This window comes from Staurois parvus, unplaced genomic scaffold, assembly GCF_062004578.1.
Source record: "Staurois parvus isolate SC_StPar_1 unplaced genomic scaffold, SC_StPar_1.0 ptg000747l, whole genome shotgun sequence".
Lineage (NCBI taxonomy): Eukaryota > Metazoa > Chordata > Amphibia > Anura > Ranidae > Staurois > Staurois parvus.
In genome coordinates this window covers 109,404-129,761 of record NW_028318543.1, presented here as the reverse complement: position 1 = coordinate 129,761, position 20,358 = coordinate 109,404, and the positions used below count along the sequence as shown (strand labels likewise).

Here is a 20,358-nt window from a genome sequence, read left to right as displayed (position 1 = left end):
CCAGTCCTGCTTTGTCAGGAGAGTGTGCTGGGGTGTTAGCAAATCTTTACAAAATAAATAAATTTCTCCCAAGGACTTTTGTGCAGCTAGAAATATATTAAACAGGTAGACTGTGTATCCTAAAATTCATAAATATTTTTTTATTTTTACAGAAATTAGAACACAAAATTCATGACATTAGTTATTTATAATATGAGCTCTAATATATACACAATATCTCCCAGAAGTGAGTCCACCCCTCACATTTGTGTCAATCTTTGATTCTCTCTTTCCATGTGACAACACTGAAGAAATGACACTTTGCTACAATGTGACGTAGTCAGTGTACAGCTTGTCTAAACTAAAACGTGATTCCACCCCTAAGTGACAAGGTCCAAATTGGGCCCAAAGTGTCAATATTTTGTGTGGTCACCATTATTTTCCAGCACTGCCTTAACCCTCTTGGGCATGGAGGTTACCAAAGCTTCACAGGCTGCCACTGGAGTCCTCTTCCACTCCTCCATGACGTCATTACGGAGCTGGTGGATGTTAGAGACCTTGCGCTCCTCCACCTTTCATTTGAGGATGCCCCACATATGCTCAATAGGGTTTAGGTCTGGGGACATTCTTGGCCAGTCCATCACCTTTACCCTCAGCTTCTTTAGCAATGCAGTGGTGGTCTTGGAGGTGTGTTTGGGGTTGTTATCATGTTGGAACACTGCCCTGCGGCCCAGTCTCCGAAGGGATGGGATCATGCTCTGCTTTAGTATGTCACAGTACATGTTGGCATTCATGGTTCCCTCAATGAACTGTAGCTCCCCAGTGCCGACAGCACTCATGCAGCCCCAGAGCATGACACTCCCACCACCATGGTGCCCCAGACAATGACACTCCCACCACCATGCTTGACTGTAGGCAAGACACAGTTGTCTTTGTACTCCTCACCTGATTGCCACACCACACGCTTGACAAGATCTGAACCAAATCAGTTGATCTTGGTCTCATCAGAGTCACCCCTTACATCATTGTTCCCCTTTACATTTGAGCCTGCAGAGTTCCCCTTTACATCTGAGCCCACAGATATCCCCTTTAAAACTGAACCCACAGAGTTCCTTTTTACATCTGAGCCCACAGCATTGCCCTTTACATCTGAACCCGCAGAATTCCCCTTTACATCTGAGCCCGCAGAGTTTCCTTTTACCTCTGAACCCGAAGAGTTCCCCTTTACATCTGAGCCCACAGAGTTCTCCTTTACATCTGAGCCCACAGAGTTCCCCTTCACATCTGAGCCTGCGGAGTTCCCCTTCACATCTGAGCCTGCGGAGTTCTCCTTCACATCTGAGCCTGCGGAGTTCTCCTTTACATCTGAACCCACAGCGTTCCCCTTTACATCTGAGCCCAGAGTTCCCCTTTACATCTGAGCCTGCTGAGTTCCCCTTTACCTCTGAGCCTGCAGAGTTCCCCTTTACATCTGAGCCCGCAGAGTTCCCTTTAGATATGAGCCTGCAGAGTTTCCATTTACATCTGAACCCTCTGAGGGACCCAATTAAAGCTTTGCCCTTTTTTATACTGGGATCAGAGCCATCTAGTGGCAGGGAAGCTAACTGCACCTGCAAGCAAACATCCACTATTAACCAATTTGTTGACTAACCAGCAGATGGCATGGACCATGCTTTCAGCATGTTAACAGACAGCTTTTAAAAATGTAATTTATAAATGGCCTGGACTTCACGTGGGAGAACAGGCTCATGGGCTTGGTATCGGTTTTTACAGCTGGTTCCCAGTTATTCAATAAAATGAGTTACCCTATCACTTTTACGGTACTGTAAATGTGCTCCGCCCAGGGCCGGACTGACCATTTAGAAACACGGGCACTGCCCGAGGGCCCGGAGTCAGTAGGGGGCCCCATGAGATGCCCCTGGTACCTTTTTCATACCTTTTTCATAGGCTTTTTTGAGTTTGGGCAAGGACACAGGGGCCCCATGATCCCCTATTGCCCGGGGGCCCCACAAGTTGTCAGTCCGCCCCTGGCTCCACCCCTCCTCTAATGACTCCAGGACACTCACACTTTGTAGAGCCTGGTACCATGGTAAATGGTGTCAGATTGGAGAGTGGAAGCAGATCACAGAACACCCATTCCCAGGTCTGCTTTGTGATCGATGAACGCAGAAGTGCTCAGCTGTGAGCGTTTCTGGTTCAGAGCTGTCAGAATCATGACTGAAATGACAGCTAATCCTGTGCTTGGTTAGCTGCAGTGGAGGGCAGGGGAAACATTAAGGGTCTAATGGGGTCTGATGTCTTCATAAATCAGGGGCGGTGCCAGGTAGGTGCTTGGGGTTGCTATAGCACCCCCCAAAAATTCCTCTTATCAGCAGCTGTCCCAGGGCACCTCCAGGATGAGGTTCACAGTTTGGAGTCCATACCGGGTCTCCTTCTCATCATAAGGACTGCAGGAAAGCCGGGCTATGAAGCAAGCAATGCTCCCACCCCCTGGTCACACCTCTGTGTACACTGACACTCAGCAGCTGCCTGTAATGTCGGGAGAACTCACAGCAAAGCAGGGAGATGCAGAATGATGTTGTTCCAGTACTCGGCCAGCATAGAGTGGGCAGCACAGTGGCTAAATGGTTAGCACTTCCACCTGGCAGTACTCGGGTCATTGGTTCAAATCCCAACCATGGCACCACCTGCCTGGAGTTTGCATGTTCTCCCTGTGCCTGCGTGGGTTTCCTCCAGGTACTCTTGTTTCCTCCCACATGCTGGTAGGTTAATTGGCCCTAGTATGTGTATGTATGAACGTAAGTTAGGGACCTTAGATTGTATGCCCCTTCAGGGTTAGGGACTGATGTGAATGTACAATATATATGTAAAGTGCTGCATAAATTGATGGTGCTATATAAGTACCTGTAATAAATAAATAAATTCCAATACTTGGCCAGCATAGAGCAGGGGTGGATCTGTGCAGTCACTTACTGCCAATCTGGCTGTCTTAGCCAATCAGGCTGTGGACATGCTGCAGCCCCTCCCCCGTCCCTTGCCACCAGATTTTAACCTCAGGCAATTCCAAATCAAGTGGAAGAATCTCAAACGATCCCTCAGCTCCTCTTAATGACAGCAAGTTTTTTCCTTTATGTTTCCTTCATCATGGATAGTCGGTGATGGGATCGTGGTTTAGTGCAGGCAGCGGAGGGAGGAGAGGCACAGGAGCCAAGGATAACATGCTCCTACAAACGCATGTTCATGTTGTATTTACCCTGACACCAGGCTGTGAAAGATCCTCAGCATCAGAGGGACAGAACACACACTTGCATTCCTTTCTACCAGCAGAAGTCATGTTTCTTACAGAGAATCTCTGACTAGGAGAAAAGAATGCAGGATGTCTGTGTGCTATGTCCCTGCCTCCCTCCCATTGACTGCTTCACCTTTAATCCTCAGGGCTCATTCACACTAGCTTTGCTTGTCACAGGTCGCATATTCGCCACCCTCAACATGCGACGATCGCACGACCGCAACGTCCAATATGTCACGGGCTCGGTGTCAGACCCCAGACCTTCTCACCAAACTCGTGACCGAAGGACTGGCCGATCTAAAACCGCGATGTGACGTGCGTAACAATGCCACACCCAGCTGCACCCTGCACAACGATTTTCCAGCTAATGGACAACAGATCGATGTGCCGTCAGCCTGAGCGATTTTTACTGGGTCGGGTTAATTGCGCAACTAACCCTTTCACACTGCCACCACCTCCTTTTTGTACAGAGAAAGAGGAAACTCGCGTTATCAGTTAATACACTATAATGATTGAAATAATTGTCTGTATAAAACGGTCCACAGGCCGGTTATACAGAGATTAAAACAAACAGTAGCATCTCTTCAAAGGCATGGATTCGTGAATTGCGATTAAGAGCTTATAGGAACAGTTCAACACTTTCAGAAGAAATATTTATTACTAAAAGGGTCAAACAGGTGCAATAAAAGAAATATTTACAAAGAAGATGTAACTAAGATATATATATATACATATATAAAGAACCACAGCACAGCAAAGAGATAATAGGAAGGAAGTTAAAGGGTTAAGTTACTTGCCAGTACGCCTTGGTTTGTAAGCAGATCCAAGTTGCAGAGCGAAAGGGTCTCCCCAGGTGATATTGATGTTAAAATGGGAGATGTCTTTAACTTAACTTCAGAGGCCTGCTAGCCTGTTTTTAAAATGTCCCAGCAGGGGGTGGCTCTGAGTAACTGACCAATACTCTGTTTAGGGAGGGATCGTCGGGTGGAAACCTAAATTAGAACCAACATCTTTCATAATTAATATTCTGGTCTATAGCTTCTCAGCTGCACGAGCGATAGTCCCCTCGTGGGTATATTATTACACTGACAAGTCTGAGGATTATTTAGATATGAATTATGAAATTATATACTGCACGGTTCATGAGATCTATGTTTCTGCTTCCCTGAGCGTGCGAGACAAATTGAGTTACCTATTAAACTATTCACCTGCTCATCGTCCATCCGATGATATGTCTGGCTTTTATGTATGTCTCTCATATTCCAAGATATGGGACATAGGATAAAAATTGATTTGAGGAGTGTTCTTTTAATTCTGTCAGCTACGCTGCTAGGTTTTATGAGGTTACAATCACTTTAAATTCCTGGGAAAACTGCCTTATCTCTGTTACGAGGTGAGAAATTACACAGGTTCTTGGGCAGAGAGGCTCTGTCTCTCTTGGGGGGCTTTGTAGCTCTGGGCCCCCTGCTGCTCTAGCCTGCCAGTGACCCACAACCAGATGTGGCTGTGGCTGAACAGAGAAGAAAGAGGGGAGGATGCAGGAAAATATATTTCGGGATGGTTAGTCCCTTCGCCAAGATGGAGGTTGAAACCAAAATGGTTGAACCGCGTCTATCTCTGATGTGCGCTTTTGCTACATTGCTTTCTAACTCCTCACCCTCCTGAGGATCCCCCCCCCCCCTTCCTGACCAGGCTATTTTTTGCGTTACAGTGCTTTATTACTGTGACATAAAATGTACAGATGTGAGTAGATAAGATGTGACCTGTAAAGAATATGTAAATCTAATTCATTCCTTGTTATTAAAGAAATATTCAGTCATAGGTACTCAGACACAGATGGTCATCAATTCACATCTGAAAAGACTTCCAGCTTCCTCAGGCTGGAAGTGGCACCTGGGTGCTAATAGGATTTTGTCACCCATATGTAATCAGACTCTGCCATCTTCCTGAAGTTTAAAAGAGAAATGCAGACACCAGCTAAAAAAAAAGCACTGACACTGTACTAATGGCACTGGGCAGGAAGGGGTTAGTGTGAGGGGCGATCAAAGGGTTAACTGTGTGCTGTTTTACTAGGGGCTGTGTCTGTGAGCTTCACTGTAAGCGCACAGCACAGCCATCCAAAGCAGTGTGCTATTTAGATGTTGCATTTCTCTTTTTTTTTTTAATGTTTGAATAATAACATCCCATTAAAATATTTCCCAACATATCATCCAGATCATTTATCAAGGCACCAAGACTTCCCTGAGAGATGGTAAAACGTATCCGACTTTATTCCATATGACACCAGCTGATCGGATCCGTTTTGCAGCTACTATTAAATTGTTGCAGCATTTTGGGTGGAGCTGGGTTATTATTATTATTATTATTACTACGAGTTTATATAGCGCCAAAGGGTTTGCTCAGCGCTGTACAATAGGGGGGGACAATACATGGCACAGTACAACAAAGACAGACAGCGTACGAGGGGTAAGAGGGCCCTACTCTTACGAGCTTACAATCTAGGAGGGAGGGGGTAAAGGTACAGTAGGAAGTGGCTGGGGGGGGATGAAGTGGTAGGAGGAATGAGGGAGGATGGCCGTTAGGTGAGGGTGGGGTAGGCTTCCCTGAAGAGATGGGTTTTGAGGGAGCGCCTGAATGTGAATAGAGAAGGCGACAGTCTGATGGATTGGGGCAGTGAGTTCCAGAGGATGGGGGAGGACCTGGAGAAGTCCTGCAGTCGTGCATGGGAGGAGGAGACCAGGGAGCAGGATAGACGGAGGTCCTGTGAGGAGCGAAGGGTACGGGTAGGGTGGTACCTGGTGATCAGGTTGGTGAGGTAGTCAGGGGCAGTGTTGTGAACGGCTTTGTAGGTCAGGGTAAGGAGTTTAAATTTGATGCGTTGGGCAATCGGGAGCCAGTGGAGGGAGAGGCAGAGGGGGGTGGCAGAGGTGGAGCGGGTGGTAAGGTGGATGAGTCTGGCAGCTGAGTTCAGGATGGTCTGGAGCGGGGAGAGCCTGCACTTGGGTAGGCCAGTGAGGAGGGAGTTGCAGTAGTCAAGGCGTGAGATGATGAGGGAGTGTACTAGAAGTTTGGTGGTGTCTGGGGTGAGGAAGGAGCGGATCTTGGCAATGTTGCGAAGATGGAGCCTGCATGTGTTTGTGAGTGATTTGACGATTGGTTGGGATATTAACCGCATATGATGGCAGCGGTGATGAGGAGTCCAGAGAACTGAGTAAGATGATGACGGAACATGGGATCTGCACAGAATACATCTTTCAACTCGATGGAAGATTAAGGGATATTCGGGGATTGAGGATCATTACGGAATCAACAGCTAAGGTTATCATAGTGTGTGGAACGTCCACAATAAACTTTGAGTATTTAGTTAATATCATCCCCTCTGTCATGGAGAATATCACATTTATATTCCCACCTTCTTGGAGTAATGCAAGATCTCTATATGAGAGGACCACACGAATCAACCGCGACTTTGTATTTCAATGGTTACAATTAAGGCGCATAGACACCGATATTTATGCTCGCGGTATCAACTTCTCCAGCTGCTTCCGTGACCCAATACTGGAAGATATTTGGATTGAATTCTTTCACTGCCTTACTCCAAACCCGTACAAAAATATCTTTTTTCAAATGGTCAATAATATTTCCGCAAAGCCTTGTACAGATGTGAAAGATATTTCATTCATGCTTTCTGGTCATTCAGCTCTGGCCTTCTACGCGTACACGGCTGTATATGTTCTGGCCCACGCTCTACATGGGATGTACATGAAGAAAGATCCATCTGAACAACGTGGATTCCAGCACAGAGTAAGTTGGATAATAATAAAGTGTTTATATTACTATCATAATATCCTAGATTAGAAATTAAGTATGTGAAAGGACACGCAGTATATATATTTGGTGGAACAGCCAAGTGCAGCATATAAATGTATATAAAACTTGATGTGAAAGGTCAGTTATCTCCACCCTCCCTCTCACTGCCTGGGCAATGAGGAAAATTCCCATCACCCACACTTTTGGTTTCTCTGTATATCTTTTTTATTATAATAAAACAATATATTATTTTTTTTAATTAGGCACAAATTATGGGAGTTTTTGTATTTTATTGATGTTTATTTACTAATTGCTTTGTACAACATATGTTATATTTAGAGACACATTCAAATAATCCCAAATCATACAATGTATCTTTTATATGCAATATATATAAATATATAAATAAAACACACAGTGTATATATATATATATATATTAAGTGCAGGGGCGGACTGACCATTCGAGCACTCAGGCAGTGCCCGAGGGCCCAGGGGCAGTAGCAGGGGCGGACTGACCATTTGGAAACTCGGGCACTGCTCGAGGGCCCGGGGTCAGTAGGGGGCCCCATGAGATGTCCCTGGTATCTTCTTCATAGGCTTTTTTGAGTTTGGGCAAGGACACAGGGGCCCCATGATCTTCTATTGCCCGGGGGCCCCATGAGTTGTCAGTCCGCCCCTGGTCAGTAGGGGGCCCCATAAAATGCCCCTGGTACCTTTTATAGGCTTTTTTTGGGTGTGTTTTGAGTGTGCGCAAAGACACAGGGGCCCCATGATCCCCAACTGCCCGGGGGCCCCATGAGTTGTCAGTCCGCCCCTGATTAAGTGGAACAGTCCAGTGCAGCATATAAATGTATATAAAACTTGATGTGAAAGGTTAGTTATCTCCACCCTCCCTCTCACTGCCTGGGCAATCAGGAAAATTGCAGTTACCCAGATTTTTGGTTTCTCTGTACATTTTTTTTTATTATTATTTTTTTTTTATTATTATTTATTTATTACATGGTTTTTGTATTTTATTGATGTTTATTTACTAATTGCTTTGTACATCATATCTGATGTTTAAATAACATTCAAATTCAAATAACCTTAAATTATATAATGTATCTTTTATATGATATATATATATATATATATATATATATATATATATATATATACAGTGAGGAAGAGAAGTATTTGAACACCCTGCAATTTCGCAAGTTCTCCCACTTACAGATCATGGAGGGTCTGAAATTCACATTGCAGGGGACTCCCACTCTGAGAGACAGAATTCAGGAAATCCCATTTGTATGATTTGTAAAGAATGTATTTGTCTCGCACTGCTGAACAGAAGTATTTGAACCCCTGAGAAGATCCGTGTTAATATTTGGTACAGAAGCCTTTGTCTGCAATTACAGAGGTCAGACGTTTCCTGTAGTTCCTGACCAGGTTTGCACTGCAACAGGGATTTTGGCCGACTCCTCCACACAGATCTCCTCTAGATCTGTCAGGTTTCGGGGCTGTCGCTGAGCAACACGGAGTTTCAGCTCCCTCCAAAGATGTTCTATTGGATTTAGGTCTGGAGACTGGCTAGGCCACTCCAGAACCTCGATATGCTTCTTACGGAGCCACTCCTTGGTTCTCCTGGCTGTGTGCTTCGGGTCGTTGTCATGTTGGAAGACCCAGCCACGACCCATCTTCAATACTCTGACTGAGGGAAGGAGGTTGTTGCTGAAAATCTCACAATAAATTGCCCCATTCATCCTCTCCTTAATACAGTGCAGTTGTCCTGTACCCTTTGCAGAAAAGCACCCCCAAAGCATGATGTTACCACCCCCATGCTTCACAGTAGGGATGGTGTTCTTGGATGCAACTCATCCTTCTTTTTCCTCCAAACACGACGAGTGAAGTTTAAACCCAAAAGGTCTACTTTGGTCTCATATGACCACATGGCTTTCTCCCATGCCTCCTCTGGATCATCCAGATGGTCATTGGCAAACTTCAGACGGGCCTGGGCATGTGATGACTTGAGCAGGGGAACCTTCCATGCAATGCATGATTTGAAACCATGACGGCGTAGTGTTCTACCGACAGTGACCTTTGAAACTGTGGTCCCAGCTCTCTTCATGTCATTGACCAGCTCCTCCCTTGTAGTTCTGGGCTGATTCCTCACCTTTCTTATCATCAGTGATACCCCACGAGGTGACATCTTGCATAGAGCCCCAGTCCGAGGGAGACTGACAGTTGTCTTTAGCCTCTTCCATTTTCTAACAATTGCTCCAACAGTTGATCTGTTTTCACCAAGCTGCTTGGCAATTGCCCCGTAGCCCTTTCCAGCCTTGTGGAGGTCCACCATTTTGTCTCTGGTGTCTTTTGACAGCTCTTTGGTCTTGCCCATGGTAGTAGTTGGCGTCTGACTGACTGTGCGGTGGACAGGTGTCTTTAAAGAGCTCAGACAGGTGCTACTAAGTTAGATTAATGAGTGGCGTAGAGGTGGACTTTTTAAAGGCGCAGTAACAGGTCTTTGAGAGCCAGAATTCTTGCTGTTTCTTAGGTGTTCAAATACTTCTGTTCAGCCGTGCGAGACAAATACATTCTTTACAAATCATACAATGTGGTCTCCTGAATTTTATTTTAAATTCTGTCTCTCGGAGTGGGAACGCACCTACAATGTGAATGTCAGACCCCTCCATGATTTCTAAGTGGGAGAACTTGCAAGATCGCAGGGGGTTCAAATACTTCTGTTCCTCACTGTATATATATATATATATAAAGTATACAGGCGAGCGAAAGTGAAAATAATAAAGCAGCTAACACTCACGGTATAGGTAACAATCCCCACAAGCATATGTATAAAAAAGTGCAGCACTAAAAACACACAGTATATATATTAAGTGGAACAGTCAAGTGCAGCATATAAATATATATAAAACGTTTGTATATAAAAAATTAGGAAATCAGCAAGAAATAAAATCCGTGAATAAATGTGATATTCCGTGCACTAAAGTGCAATAAAATAAAGTATTATTATAATACAGGATTTATGGCACCAACAGTTTGCTCAGCACTTTACAATATAACGGGAGACAATACAGAACAATACAGTTCAATACAAGAGGGTTAGGAGGGCCCTGATCCTGGGAGCTTACAATCTAAGAGGGAGGGGCTAGTGGTACAAAAGGTAGTAACTGTGGGGGATGGGCTGGTGGGAGGAGTAGAAGATTCCATTATTAGCTGAGGTCAGAATAGGCTTCCGTGAAGAGATGGGTTTTCAGAGATATAAATCAATACCAAAGAAATGCCCGTAGCGAATAGGGAAGAATGGAAATAGCGAAGGGCATACATGACTAGGCCCAGAGTGGTGTAGGGAACGGAAAAGGTTAAAATTTAGCTCCAAGGGGTGGGGAATTGATTGGGAATTACGGGATTGGCAGATGTGGAGTGTAGGAGGGGTCTGTGACACCGTAGGGTGGGGGTTGCTGCGGAAGGGGCGTCAGTGGAGCTGGATGTGTGCAAGGACCAGAGCTTCCCTCCCGCCTTCCCTGTTAGGTTGGGTATAGGGTCTTGTCCGGGGGCAGGTGAGCAAGAACAACAATAAAAAAAAAAAAAAAGTGACACTGGTTGGAGAGGTGGGTTTTTCTGTTGGTTCGTGGGCGGTTGTTGGTCTTTGGAGGCGGTTCTCATCTTGGAAGGAAAACAATGGTGTGGGACCCCATCCGTGGTATGGGGGGCCCGGTGGATATTCCCAGTTAACCGAGGTTTAACTGGAAGGTGGTGGTGCTGCACTGCGGACGGTATGGTTGTCTCCGAGCTGGTTGGTTGCGGCTGGAGGCCTGGTGTATAGGGTTGTCCGCAGGTGCATTTTGGATCGTTTGTGGGTGCCTTTGAAGACCAACAACAATTCTTTGGTTTCCGTTAAGGAACGGTTGATGTATGTTAAAATGTGAAGTTGTTAATAAAAGGCCATGTTGGCCATTTACTCCAAAATGGTGTCATGTTTTTGTAAAGTTTATTTGGTTAAGGGGGTGAGGAGTGGTATGGATCGGTAATGGTGGAAGTAGGAGTGGACAAGCCTATCTATGGTGCATTAGTCATGTTCTTGGTTGCACTAATCAAATACCTGCAATAATGTAATCAAAATTCCATCTAACAACTGCATTCAAATAGTGTCCTTATGTTGGTAAAATGAAATATTTGCAAAGTTCAGGGTGTGAACGTGCGATCATTCACAATGGGGGATCAACCACCTTGGACGGATGTACACTCACCAGAAGGTGATATCAGGCATATAATATGTCACATCTGGAGGTGAAGGGGCAGCTAGGGTGTTACTCATACTGCTCCATCAATGTGTAGGTGGAAGAAGGGACCCTTGTCCTAGGGAAGATAGCTCAACCACAAGAGCCAGAAATTCCTATATAGTGCAGTCATTTTATTATATTCCCAAAGCAAAGCATAAATCCACATGGATTAGTAAAATATAAATTACAGATACCAAAATGGCCACCACTCCGTCCTTTGGCAGCAGCGGCGTGACATCAGCAATGTAGCTCCACCGTGCGCATGCGCATCGTCAGGGGTACGCCCATTTACTTCTTGCTGATTTCCTATTTTTTATATCCGCAAGTTTTGTATACGTTTATATGCTGCGCTTGAATGTTCCACTTAATATATATACTGTGTGTTTTTAGCGCTGCACTTTTTTATAGGCAATATATATGTTTAGATGAATTTATATTCTATATATTTATGTAATATATTTATTTGTGTAAAAGATCAAAGTGTTTATCCAGAGTGTGTCTTTTTAAAGATTTTTTGCATCCCAATTATGTTTTGTATATACCGTATTTTCCGGCGTATAAGACGACTTTTCAACACAAGAAAAACTTCTGAAAAGTCGGGGGTCGTCTTATACGCCGGTATACGGCAAGCCGGTGTCAGGGCGGCACTTTTTCGAGGGGCGGTGTGGCGCCGCCTCCCCTCCTCCTTCAACGGACACTAAGTACAGGGGTGGGCAGAGGGGCTGCTGTACCTTACCTGGCTCCGGTCCCGGTCCCACGACGATCCGGTCCAGGAAGCGCAGCTGCTCCTTCTTTCAGTTCGGCCACTCGATGGTCGCTCGGCTGCTCGGCTCCGCCTCCTCACCGGTGATTGGGCGCCAGCACTGGAAAGGCACACAGGCGACCAATCACCGGCCAGGAGGCGGAGCCGAGCGGCCCCGCGAAAATCTGAAAGAAGGAGCAGCCGCTGCTCTCCCCCACTGACACCAAAGATGGGGCACTATTCTCCCCACTGATACCAATGATGGGGCACTATTCCTCCTCCCCACTGACACCAACGATGAGGCACTGTTCCTCCCCCACTGACACCAATGATGGGGCACTATTCCTCCTCCCCACTGACACTAACAATGGGGCACTATTCCTCCCACTGACACCAACGATGGGCACTATTCCTCCTCCACACTGACACCAACGATGAGGCACTGTTCCTCCCCCACTGACACCAATGATGGGGCACTATTCCTCCTCCCCACTGACACCAACGATGAGGCACTGTTCCTCCCCCACTGACACCAATGATGGGGCACTATTCCTCCTCCCCACTGACACCAACGATGGAACACTATTCCTCCTCCCCACTGACACCAACGATGGGGCACTATTTCTCCTTCCCACTGATATCAATGCTGGGGCACTATTCCTTCCACTGATACCAATGATGGGGCACTATTCCTCCCACTGACACCAATGATGGGGCGCAATTCCTGCCACTGATACCAATGATGGGGCGCTATTCCTCCCATTGACACCAATGATGGGGCACTATTCCTCCCACTGACACCAATGATGGGGCACTATTCCTCCCACTGACACCAATGATGGGGCACTATTCCTCCCACTGACACCAATGATGGGGCGCAATTCCTGCCACTGATACCAATGATGGGGCGCTATTCCTCCCACTGACACCAATGATGGGGCACTATTCCTCCCAGTGACACCAATGATGGGGCACTATTCCTCCCACTGACACCAATGATGGGGCACTATTCCTCCCACTGACACCAATGATGGGACACTATTCCTCCCACTGACACCAATGATGGGGTGCTATTCCTCCCACTGATACTAATGATGGAGCACTATTCCTCCCACTGACACTAATGGGGCACTATTCCTCCCACTGACACCAATGATGGGGCATGATTCCTCCCACTGACACCAATGATGGGGCACGATTCCTCCCACTGATACCAATGATGGGGCACTATTCCTCCCACTGACACTAATGATGGGACACTATTCCTCACACACTGACACTAATGATGGGGCACCATCATTGGTGTCAGTGGGAGGAATAGTGCCCCATCATTAGTCAGTGGGAGGAATTGTGCCCCATCATTGGTGTCAGTGGATGAAATAGTGCCCCATCATTGGTGTCAGTGGGAGGAATAGTGTCCCATCATTGGTATCAGTGGGAGGAATAGTGCCTCATCATTGGTATCAGTGGGAGGAATAATGCCCCATCATTGGTGTCAGTGGGAGGAATAATGCCCCATCATTGGTGTCAGTGGGAGGAATAGTGCCCCATCATTGGTGTCAGTGGGAGGAATAGTGTCCCATCATTGGAATACCATATTGAAATCAAATCTGATGTTTTTTTCATTTTTATTTGGTGTGTGTTGGAAGAGGGGTAGTCTTATATGGCGAGTATAGCTCAAACCCTATATTTTAACAGGAAAAGTAGGGGGTCGTCTTATACGCCGACAAATACGGTAGGTATAGCTCTACCCCCTCAGGGGATGCTATAGTAACATTGTACTACTTTGGGAAAGTGATCAGTATTTTTTTTTTACACAATTTGCTTGTAGCAAAGAATTACTTTGCTATAAGCAAGCATTTCCGATTCATTCAGGTTTTTTTTTTTTTTGTGCTTAGCTGTGATTTGGCCACAGCTAATCACAAGACATGTGCATGTGATTACCTGTGACCATTCACAGCTAGACACTAGTATACAATGGATGGCATGAAAGGAAGCCATCCATTGTATACAACTGTCATGTGACCTGCTGTGATTGGTCACAGCAGGTCACATGGTACCGGCAACGGGGCTGATACTCAGATGTCATCGGCCGTGTACGAGGTACACGGTCGGTGACAGATCACGCCGCTGCGCGGCTCTGCAAGCGCGCAAACTGCGCATGCCCAGGAGGATGCCATATGGCGTCCACCCGGAAAGCTAGTGCATTTTTCCGGACGCCATACGGCTATTGGCCGGGCATCAAATGGTTAAACCCCTGGTCAGAGGAACTCTCTGGCTGCAACCGAAAAAGCAGACTCACAGCCAGTTTAGAGCAGGGGCGGACTGACCATTGGAGCACTCGGGCACTGCCCGAGGGCCCGGGGTCAGTAGGGGGCCCCATGAAATGCCCCTGGTACCTTTTTATAGGCTTGTTTTGAGTGTGGGCAAGGACAGAGGGGCCCCACGATTCCCTATTGCCCGGGAGCCCCATGAATTGTCAGTCCACCCCTGGTTTAGAGTGAACTGATATCGTGGTTGTACTGAGGTCAAATGTAAGCACAGTAAAACAACAGAAAAGGATGTGCATGAAATAACAGCTTTCACTCTTAGTAACTGTAAGTAAAGGTGACAGCTCAATCTCAGTCAGTTCTAGTTGTCCTGCAATTCAGAATTTAAAAGATGGCCCAGTCCTAAGATGTTTCTTTCCGAGTGAGCTACAAAAACTAACAAGTAGAGAGGCTTACTCACTTTGGGCTCTCAATAACTGATGGCAGTTTAACTCTGAAGAAATAAGAGCTCTTCTATTAAATAGGCTAATGTCCCTTTACACTGTGTCTGATCTTCTGCACACTGGATGGGGCCCTAATTGGTGCACATAAGGATGAAAATCTTCTTTGAGGCAAAGGGTAGCAGTTCTTCACTAGAGAGTGAAACACAAAGGAATGGAGCTGCCTGTCTAAGTGATATTACATTTTGAATAGCACCCCTTTAGCACACACAAAGTGAGATGCAAAATTTTCAAAGATTAACCACTAGCCTACAGGGCACTTCTACCCCCTTCCTGCCTACAGGGCACTTATACCCCCTTCCTGCCTACAGGGCACTTCTACCCCCTTCCTGCCTACAGGACACTTCTACCCCCTTCCTGCCTACAGGACACTTCTACCCCCTTCCTGCCTACAGGGCACTTCTACCCCCTTCCTGCCTACAGGACACTTCTACCCCCTTCCTGCCTACAGGACACTTATACCCCCTTCCTGCCTACAGGACACTTCTACCCCCTTCCTGCCTACAGGGCGCTTCTACCCCCTTCCTGCCTACAGGGCACTTATACCCCCTTCCTGCCTACAGGGCACTTATACCCCCTTCCTGCCCAGGCCAATTTCCAGCTTTCAGTGCTATTGCACTTTGAATGACAATTGCGCGGTCATGCAACACTGTACCCATATGAAATTATTTAAATTTTTTTGTGACAGATAGAGATTTATTTTAATGGTATTTAATCACCTCTGGGGTTTTTATTTTTTCTTAAAAAAAACAAAAACCACTAAAAATTTTGAAAAAAAAATTTTTTTCTTAGTTTTTGTTATACAATTTTGTAAATAAGTGATTTTTCTCCTTCACTGATGTGCGCTAATGAGGCTGCACTGATGGACACTGATAAGTGGCACTGATGGGCACTGATGAGGGGGCACTGGTAGGTGGCACTGATGGGCATTGACAGGCATCATTGATGGGCACTGAAAGGCAGCACTGATACATGGCACCGATATATGGCACTGATAGGCGGAACTGACTGGCACTAATAGGCGGCACTGACTGACACTGATAGGTGGCACTGACTGGCACTAATAGGCAGCACTGACTGGCAATGTTAGGCGGCACTGACAGGCATGGTAGGTGGCACTGATTGGCAGCACTTATAGGTGGCACTGATTGGCATTGATAGGTGGCATTGACTGACTGGCACTGATGGGTGACACTGAAAGGCAGCTCAGATGGGCACTTATATGTGGCATTGATGTGCACTGGTAGACACTGATATGTGGCACTGATGGGCACTGACATAAGGCACTGATGGACACTGACAGGTAGCACTGCTGGGGCTACACTGATCATCAGGGCACACTGATCATCAGTGCCCTGATGATCAGTGTACATGTCCCCTCTGCGGAAAGCTGATTACCGGCTCTCCTCTCCTCTGTCAGTGTGACAGCTCGAGAGGACAGAAATGCCGATAACCGGCATTTCCCTGTTTACATGTGATCAGCTACGATTGGACACAGCTGATCACATGACCGAGCCGACATCTTCGGCTCTTTCCGTGATCGGTGATCCGCTGTGTCCGAGGGACACAGTGCACCGCCGATCGCAGCGCTGCACACTCCCTGAGCCGCGCATGCGCAGTGAGAATGGGAGGACGTCATATGAAGTCCTCCCAGAACGAAAGAACCACCTTGCGCCCGTCATATTACTATATGGCAGTCAGGAAGTGGTTAAAGAACTGGCAGAAATATGCTGCTGTATGGATTATTCCTCAGTGGCAAACTCCAACAATAAGGGAGTTCTTTGGTGAATGGAGAAGACTGTATTGGAAGCAATATTACAGATTGACCTGCAGAGGGCAGATGTTGCAGTAGACTCTTGTGACTGAATATGCTGGAAGTTTAACAACTAGTAAGCAGGACAAACTGGGCCTTAACATGTGTACTTTGAGAAACAGTAGCAGTCAGACTGAGTAGGCGTGGTTTGGTTCTGGTCCAAGATTGCTGTTTAACTTCCCAGCTCATGTTCATGGAGGTCCTGCTTTTCAGCCAACTGGAGAGAAAACCCTGCTCCACTATGGAAAACCTCAAGGAGTGTGTCAGGGTTCTGTCCACAGCAGAGGTACTGGTAGACCTGCCATTCCTGCCAGTACCTTGCATGGCCGCAGAAATGCACACTGGCAAAAATATATGCATACGGAAGTGAGACGGAACACACATGTGCACTGGCGCATAGTTATGCATGCATTAGCCCAGTTTGGCGCCAGATGGCCTTTATATGGAAGGCCATCACTCCCTCAAATTTCTGGTTGATCTCTGGCTCCCCAGTACCTTTGTCCATGTTCCCTTGCTACTGTGATCTGATTTTACCGATTTGGCTTGTTCCTGGACCTGTCTTTGCCTGACTCCTGATCTGACCCTGACTTGTCTAATGGATATTCTCACCTGCTCTCCTGATATGACCGCGGCTTGGCTAATGGATATTCTCACTTGCTCTCCTGTGTATGACCCTGACTGTCCTACTGATTATGTCTGCTCCAATTTCCACCCAGCAGCTGACCTTCACTTTGAATGGACTATTCTGTAGTCCTCTGCTACCCTGAAGGCCTGCATACCTCTCACGGGCGGCACTTGTGTGCAGACACCATTCCAGTGCATCAGCTGTGCTCCTGGGTCTACCTCTGACAAGCACTCCTACAGGCAACCCATGCAATTTTGGGCCTGACTCCTTCTGTCCCATATCCAGAGGAGTTTGGAACTTAGCCACAAGGGAAGCCCTCTCTCCTTTGGCCTCTAACACCAGGTACGTGATAGAGTGCCTAGGCATCCCTGTCCTGCTCACCAAGGGACTCCAGAACCCAGCTAAGCTGTAATATTCCAGAGATTTTCTGGACTCAGCCTCATGATGCCACAACTTCCGACCTGGCCTCAGCCCGCTCCTCCCATTCCTCCAGCAAGATCCAAGCCAGTGAGCAACACCCTCAGCCATAATCCACTGGCTCTTTCACTGATCAACCGCCAAATCTAAATGCCTTACGCTCGGTTGCAGCTGACATTAAAGATACCTTATTTGCTACCATATCTGATCTGTGCCATGACATTCAGTCCATAGCTCTGCAGATGGAGGAAAAGTGGAAGAGATGACATGACTCAGCAATTCGCCAAGTACTACAAGTGTTGGATGCCCACAGTATACAGGTCAGAGAACTACATCGACACCTAGAAGATCTGGACAATCGTGGCCGCCAACACAATATAAGGGCAAGGAGTCTCCCTGAAGCTGTTGAAGCCAACCAGCTTATGCACACCATCATATCAATCTTTAATAATCTACTTCTCAGGCCTCCTGAAATTCCTATTGAGATTGAACACCTTCACAAAGCCTTAAAATCCAGAGGCAGAGACACAGATGCCCCAGGGATGTAGTGTGTTACCTGATCAACTTTAGACTAACAGAGGAGATTTTAAGAAGAGTCAGAGACCGTCAAACTCTTCTTTATAATGGGCCAGAAATCAAAATCCACCAAGATCTTTCCCCTATAACTCTCTAACACTGGCTAGATGTGCGACCCCTACTTGATCTGTTGTGCACTAAGGGTATACAGTACAGGTGGAAATTTCCCTTCTGCCTTTCTGCATCAGCCCAGGTTTGCACAGCTAATCTTTATGTACTAGAGGATTTATGCTCAATATGTGAAAGTCTGAACCTACCTGTGATTGAGCTACCAGATTAATATAAAGCTTTTCAATTACCATCACTGAGGCAGGCCTCTTTCATGGATGCTATCCCGGTCAGGGATAATTTCCAGATTCACCTCCCCTTTGTTATCTTCACCAGCCGCACCTAGACCTGCAAGTGGAGGTAGTCTGACCTCCCCTGCACACCGAAGAACTCACCACGACTACTCAGCCTAAACCTCTTCCACGCTATTCAACTCTGATATTATCTGCCTTACCTATGCCTTTCAATCTATGCTCTGCTTCTACCTCTTTAATCCTATACCCACTTGTAACCAAGATGCTGAGACCACTCCACATCAGACAACTCCATTACACTCAAGGCCTCTCCCTTTATAATGTGGACTGACTTTCATACATACCTGAGCACTACATGGAGTTAACATCACTCTATCTTCAAAGAAGCCTAAGGTCATGTACATCATCTTCTGCAGTGACCTTGCTACCAGGCCTAGAAAGCTGCCACAGCTGCTACCCACCCTCGATACATCTCTGCACTCCTGTTTGTTCAGAAAGGTAAAGAATCTATAGTGGATGCTCAGCTGATGGACACCTACTTCTACTTCTGCCATTCCATTATGGTTACCTTTTCTTCTGTATGTATTTCATTTCTTTTGCTTTCATTGCCCCCCATTGAGGTTACACATCATTAGGTTTACAGCAGTGCCTTGCCCTCTCCAAGGCTATACACCTTATCCAGCTCCCCATTACCGTCTTAACAGTTCATCTACTCATTATCCTTCCTTTACCCCACACCCCCTCACCCCACCCCCACCCAATCTCCTAATATATTCCCCCTTCCTCCTTTTTCCTACCTTTCCGCTCCCTTCCCCCTCACCCTACATGCTCAGCTGGAGAGTTAAGCTTAGCCAAAGAACTACTACCATTTTGATCGTTAGCCTCCGTATTTATTTTGATCTGCCCAATGGTAAAACTATGACTGCACAAGTCTATGTGGTGACTGAGAATCCCATACCCTGCTGTCATGATGATTGCCTCTCAACTTCTAGTGGCATACAGCTCTCCCTCTCACAAATTGCCATACTATCTTCTCTTCTCTTTATTAGTATGAATTAAATTCTCAATGTTTTTGTCCCGATTTTGACCCATCAGAAGGCAACCAGCCTCCAACGCCTGAATCTTTGACTTATCTGACTTATCATGTCAGATTTTGATACCATGATATTACATAACTTTTATTATCCTGCTATATATAATTGCTCTGGTCATCTACCCTGTCTATTCATACACTGGTCCGATGGATGGCCTTCTTCTACTTGGCTACACCTGGGCTCATGTTGGGGATAAGGGAGTTTATGGACTGGGCCGAATCTCTACATTGGCCCTCTACATAATCTCACTAAGCTGTTATGGTATTACATATTTGATAGTTGTTTATTCAGTCTACTTTAATATATCTGTTTACCATGGTACCGGCTTTGCCTGGTTTTGGCATGTGGGCTTTGATAGTCTTACCCTGATGTGCTCACACCAGGGCTCTACTATTTAATGGTCACAATGTTTGGCTTTTTAGGCCAAAGGCTTCGGATATCTCTTTTTGTCACGTCTGAGCCTAAAACAGCCAACCCTCGTTTTGACTGGGTAGTAACACAGAGAGAAGCCTGTGTACAAATTAACAAGTTGGTTTTCATGCTGACCCCTGACTTCCAACATTCAGAAATGTATGTTCTGTAATGATATACAGCAGGCTCTTCATATTGTTCTTTTGTTATAACTTAAAACGATGATATAGCAGTGTATATATATATAT

General features: G+C 46.2%; 1 protein-coding gene across 1 annotated transcript in view; it reads left to right on the top strand.

The window, feature by feature from the left end:
- The first annotated feature begins 6,487 nt into the window (after positions 1-6,487).
- LOC149445062 (vomeronasal type-2 receptor 26-like) overlaps positions 6,488-20,358 on the top strand; it is a 34,752-nt gene continuing 20,881 nt past the window's right edge. Inside the window, exons 1-2 of the mRNA XM_089654241.1 lie at positions 6,488-7,072; positions 19,655-19,750. Coding sequence (XP_089510367.1) covers positions 6,488-7,072; positions 19,655-19,750 — 681 coding nt within the window. The remainder of the gene's footprint in view (positions 7,073-19,654; positions 19,751-20,358) is intronic.